The sequence below is a fragment of the Anneissia japonica genome, unplaced genomic scaffold (assembly GCF_011630105.1).
Source record: "Anneissia japonica isolate Jap-2015-1 unplaced genomic scaffold, ASM1163010v1 scaffold581_len1011336_cov187, whole genome shotgun sequence".
NCBI lineage: Eukaryota > Metazoa > Echinodermata > Crinoidea > Comatulida > Comatulidae > Anneissia > Anneissia japonica.
In genome coordinates, this window is record NW_022723686.1 from 987,948 (window position 1) to 994,071 (window position 6,124).

The following is a 6,124-nucleotide window of genomic DNA, read 5'->3' on the forward strand; positions in this document are numbered from 1 at the left end:
GGATTGAACGAACCAGAAGGCTTGCCAGAGAGACAGTGTATTGGCCAGGAATCGATAAAGACATCGAAAGAGCAATAAAGTTGTGCCAGCCATGTCAGGAGCACCAGCCTTCACATCACAAAGAACCATTGGAGCCACACGACATCCCAACAACTCCCTGGACCAAGCTCTCTACTGATTTGTTCTCAATTGGTAAAGATGACTACATAGTAATAACGGACTACTATTCCAAATATCCTATTGTCCATAAGTTAAACAATACTGCCGTAATTTGGAAAAAGGCATTAACTCCACTTTTTGAGATTTTTGGATTTTTGTTTCTATGGCATCCTATAAGATGTAATCTATCATGTGAATTGATCATATACCCCAAAAAATGTACAGAAATATGAAATAAATATTATATTTACGCATTAATTCCAATCCATGAATGCAGAATAATTTGGAAGAAGGCATTATCTCCACCAAACAATGAACAGATAATAATGAACCAATCACAGAAGACAATTACGCATAGTTAATTAGTCATGATAGCTTGTAAATGCTGTCTCTTATCTTTACTTCGGTTTTAAAAAAATGGCATATTAAAAAATCTTCTACCACTAATGAGCGAGAATAGAAAAGCCTTTTGGAGGAACATGCCTGTTGGCGATGTTGCTGATTTGATAGATAATTGAGTGAAAAATCACAAAAAAATTAAGAAAATAATATTTCATTATCTTCAATGCTGGTAAAATGATGTTGACAAATAAAAGAGAAAACCTAAAACTTGTCTAACTTTGATTCATTTAGATTCTATTTATCTACCACACCATTTTATAGAACCATTTACCTCACCGTATAGTGTCTTTAATTTCGATTAATAGCTTAAAAAAGTATAATTTTTGTATTTGTGCACTTTTTACATGATTCGTAAATATAATATGAAGATTCGAAATATGTAACTTCGCATTTGTAAAATAGAAGTCTGTAAATTTAGTATACGTAAGTTAGAGGTTCTACTAAGTATATTAATACTATTCTTCATAATATAACCATCATATATCAATATCATTGTATTCTGATTGAATATAAAAATGATAGCAGCTTAATTTGTACAATAATAATAATTTTATCTATTTTTATACGTGTACAATACAATGACGACTCCTAAATTGATTATAAATTTATACTATAATATTAATTTTAACTTACATGGACTAAATTTTGTGAAATATATAATTGACACTGGCATACATTATTTGTTTGTCAGAAATACTGTAATTTGGCTACGTAAGATACACATTTCACTGGAAAAACTGGAGTTAATGCCTTACTTCAGATTTTTCACCCACCATTGACTCCTGTTAAAATTTGGAATAGTGCATTATCTCCATTTAAATAGGGTTAAAGAACAAAAATCACCATGAAAATTATTTAATATGTTTTTTAATTATATGTTTAGTATATTTGCCAAAAAAAATTACTAGAATTCATTTCCAGTACAAAAGGCTAACGACAAACGCGTTTTGCTCAATAACTCAAAACTAGGATTTTGGAGTTAATACCTTTTTCCAAATCACGGCAGAATACATCAAGCACCACTATTGCACGTATTGTGAGCGGAACAATGAGCCTTTTTGGAGCACCGGCAGAAATCGTTTCGGACAACGGTCCGCAGTACAGCAGCCAACCCTTCAAAGAAATGTGCAGAAACTGGGGAGTGAAACACACTACCTCTTCTCCAAGATATCCCCGCTCAAATGGACTGGCAGAGCGCACAGTTAGAACATTGAAATCTTTGATCAAGAAATGCACGCAGACTAGGCAAAGCATACAAGTTGCCTTATTACATCTCCGGGCAACCCCGATAGGACCCGACCTACCATCACCTGCAGAAATGATGTTTGGTCGACTGGTGAGAACAACGCTTCCAAGTCATCACTTCGCAAGAATCCACCAAAGGACAGAAGTGCATGATAAGCTTATATCAAGACAGCAGGAAATGAAACAATACCATGACAAGCATGCTGGAGCTGAACTAAAACCACTTCACACAGGACAAAAGGTGCGAGTCAGATGCCCTGATGACAACATGTGGGTCCCTGCAGAAATAACAAACGTTTGCAAAGAACCAAGGTCATACGTGGTTACTACACACAATGGATCATCGTGGAGGAGGAACAGATCCGAAATCAGAGACGTACCCGAATCTGATATCACAACCAACACCAGGAATACACCACCAGTAACCGACAACCTAACTGACACAAGAGACATACCACCAGAACCAAACAATACAACATCACAATATGAAGACGATGATACGACACCAGTACGCCGACACGTACACTTTGCTGAAAATCCAACACAGCTACAACCACCCAAACCAAAAAATAATAACCAAAACAACCCAGCCTATCCCAACACGAGAAGCACAAGATCGACGTATAACACAATTACCAGATCCGGTCGAATAAGCCGCCGACCAACACGCTTCGGAGACAAATAACAAATCAATGAACACAATAATCACAACAGAGAACAGTCAATACAACGACAGGCAATTCATATAACCATTTAAAATAATATACTGTAACTTGTCATTATATGTTCAATGAAAATAGATACAAAACAATATACACATTGTCATTAAGTAGTAATTCAATATCCGGAATGTGCAACAATCGCATTCAAGTTTTATGATGTTTAACAACGTTTTTTTTTTTTAATGAATTATATTAATGTTTATGAAGTTAACGTTTATGAAGTGAAAAATAGTTCATTACTTTAACAATCACAATATGATACAATGTTTTTAAGAATGATAGTAATGTTAATAACATTAGTGATTATGAAATTAAAAAGTGTTTCATTATCTTAGTATCACAATATGGACTAAGAAAAGGCATCAGTTAAACAACGTTTAAAGCATTAATTAACACACCCTGTTTAAAGTTTAAAGCTCGTTGTATTGCTATAAAGCGATAACAAATTAACTGTAAAGCTTTTTGAAAGGAGGGGGATGTTGTGATACGTCATGTTATTGACGTGAATCAGCCGTGTATATAGACGCACGCACTCGCATGGAACCGATCCACAGTACCTACTGGCATATCTGAATAAACTACATGTTTTGTTACAATAGTTGATAGTCTGTGTGTCTGCCTGTTATTGTCACAATGACCACCCAGGAACACAACAAAACCTACCTCTTTTGTGCTTATTTTACCCACATATATGTAGTTTATTGGATTTTGGCGGCCATTTTTTAAAAAGCGCCCTCACGCGAAAGTTCTCAGGTTACACCCCTTTTACCTCACATATTCTGATTCCCCATAAAAAACTGGTCTAGAAAAACCATATGAGAATTTCTACCTCTCTAAGTGGCACCTATCTCAATTATAGCCTGGTCTATACCCATCCCTTGAGCCACAAGTCTTTGCGGTATCAGTTTCAAATTGCTTAATTTAAAATTACTGGATGCAGCTCTGTATAAATTGCTCATTCCAGTAGCATCACCCTCCACAGTGAATGTGTATATTATTTTAATCTACTATTAACAATTTTGCAAATTAATCAACAAAACACATGGAATCAATAAAACATGTGGTACCAACAATACTGTAAATACATAAACTTTTCTTTCAATGGATACTTCAGCTGTAATGCTTTTATTTGCATTAGGTATTATAATGAACTTTAGCTCACCATCATTACATGGTTTGCAACTTACAAATGATAACCAATGAACAGTAGTCACAGATCCAGGAACAATAATAATAATAACTAGATTTGAACTCGTCACTGAGGACGAGTTAGGTGATCCGCCGTACTTCGACCCTCACGAAGCACGCACGGTTCTGATTGAAAAGTATTATAAAGAGTAATTTTTAGCATTTTAAAAGAAATTTTAAAGGAAAAGAGTAATTTTGAGCATTTTAAGGACTTACGAATGTGTACACATACGTCTTAACGTCCGTGCGCACGGTAGTATTAATACAGTGTCAGAAACCCAACACATGTTACCGAAACGTAATTTCCAGTACGTGCTGTGGGCGTGGAAATGAACGTACGGCGCGTAAATTTTGGAAAGTTTTGGAATATTCAAAATGACCTGAAACGTGCTTTAAATTATCTGAAAAGTGATATTAACAACTTTTAAATTTTAACGCACAAATACGAATACCTTATACGACGTGCTTTACGACGGTAATGGTACATGAATTTAAACCTTGTCAAGTTTATGCCACATGAATTTTGCCTTTACAGTAATACGAACTATCGGTCTGATAGTGTCGAAATACAGTCTACCGCCCTCCATTTTCAATGTGTTTACATCTTTTAAGAAAGAAAGATGAGAAGGCTCCAAAAAAGCATTCTTTTTGACCATGATGGCGACATCAAAATACAAAATAAAGGGATACGTCCGAAAGAGAATTAATTTAGCTATAACATACTCACAGGTGGGAGACAATCAATCAAGATAAGCGAGTACGTTCAAACGAGTATAAAAAGTAATAACGTCATAAATAAAATTCAATTTTTCCTAAATTCAAATGGCAATATGATGACGTCAAAATATCCGGTCAGCCATTATGATCTATAAAATCGTATCTACAACTCATGTGCTTTCAGAATATGTAATAAAAATTGGGGGTCACCTTTCATCCTATGGAGCTATAACTGATTAAAAACATGCATGGTTTTATGCATATATAAATGTTGACGCACGCGTACGCGCACGTAAGGTCGCGCGAACTAAAAATTAAGGTACCTGACATTCAACCTTGACCTGAAGATTATGCTCACTTAATATGATTCAGAAATGACGAATGGTTAAGATGATATGGGCTCATCAACGTTTTGAGGAAAGAAAGATGTGGGGGTCAGAAAAAACAATTTTTTTGACCATGATGACGTCATCAAAATGTAAGAAGTCGTATATATGAAAGAGAATTGTCTCAGCTATAACATACTGAAAGGTGGAAGACGATCGATCAAGGATAAGCGAGATACGCTCAAATGCGTATTTTCAAAAATGACGTCATAGCTATAAATCACTTTCTTTTAATTCAGATGCCAATATGATGACGTCACAATGTCCGATCTGCCATTATGATCTATAAAATCATATTTACAACTCATGTGCTTTCAGAATATGTAATAAAAAATGGGGGTCACCTTTCAACCTAAGGAGCTATAACTGATTAAAAATAGGTTTGATTTTAGCATAATTTCACTGTATAGCGGCACAAAGATACCTATGTTTGATGCGCACGTACGGTATTGCTATTGGCCAAAAGATGACCGAAAAGAATGGAAATTTGTAAAAACAATGTCGGGAACCCAAAATATGTAAAATAACGTGATTTCTAGCTTCTGTACGTGCTGCGCAAGTACAAATGCGCGCGCGTAGTGGAAAATTTCAAAAAAATTTGAAATGCTCAAAATGGCCTAAAACGTGCTCTAATTTAGTCAAAAAGTGATTTTGAGCATTTTAAAAATTTGACGCAAGCGTACGCGCGCGTAGGGAAGTGCACGCGTCAAATTAGGGTACAGTACATTCAAAATTAACCCGAAGTTAATGCTCATTTAATACGATTTCGAAATGGTAATTGGTTAGGCTGATATTATCAATAATGTAGAAACGCAAAATTGCGCGTAGATGACATCATGCATGACTGAGCGCGTTGAAAAGCTTACCATGACTATTCCAGACCAAGCCAAATGTTCGTTGACAGCGATTGTTCGTAACTCGTGGCAATTTTTTGAGATATCGTGCGAACAGAAAAGGGGAGAAAGAAAGAAGAATAAACTAGATTTGAACTCGTCACTGAGGACGAGTTAGGTGATCCGCCGTACTTTGACCCTCACGAAGCACGTGCGGTTCTGATTGAAAAGTATAATATTCTAAAACATGCTCTATTTAAAGAGTAATTTTGAGCATTTTAAAAGCAATTTTAAAGAAAAAGAGTAATTTTGAGCATTTTAAGGACTTACGAATGTGTACACATACGTCTTAACGTCCGTGCGCACGGTAATGATACTAATACAGTGTCAAAAACCCAACACATGTAACCGAAACGTAATTTCCAGCTTCAGTACGTGCTGTGGGCGTGGAAATGAGCGTACGGCTCGTAAA

General features: G+C 35.7%; 1 protein-coding gene across 1 annotated transcript; it reads left to right on the plus strand.

Moving 5' to 3' along the window:
* Positions 1-1,609: 1,609 nt before the first annotated feature.
* Positions 1,610-2,491, plus strand: LOC117112340 (uncharacterized protein K02A2.6-like). The gene has a single exon (XM_033255415.1). It carries the CDS (start codon positions 1,610-1,612, stop codon positions 2,489-2,491), a length of 882 nt encoding a protein of 293 aa, XP_033111306.1.
* The last annotated feature ends 3,633 nt before the right edge of the window (positions 2,492-6,124 follow it).

Coding starts and splice junctions, on each gene's coding strand:
- LOC117112340 (XM_033255415.1), top strand. CDS start 1,610: ATGAGCCTTTTTGGAGCACCGGCAGAAATCGTTTCGGACAACGGTCCG.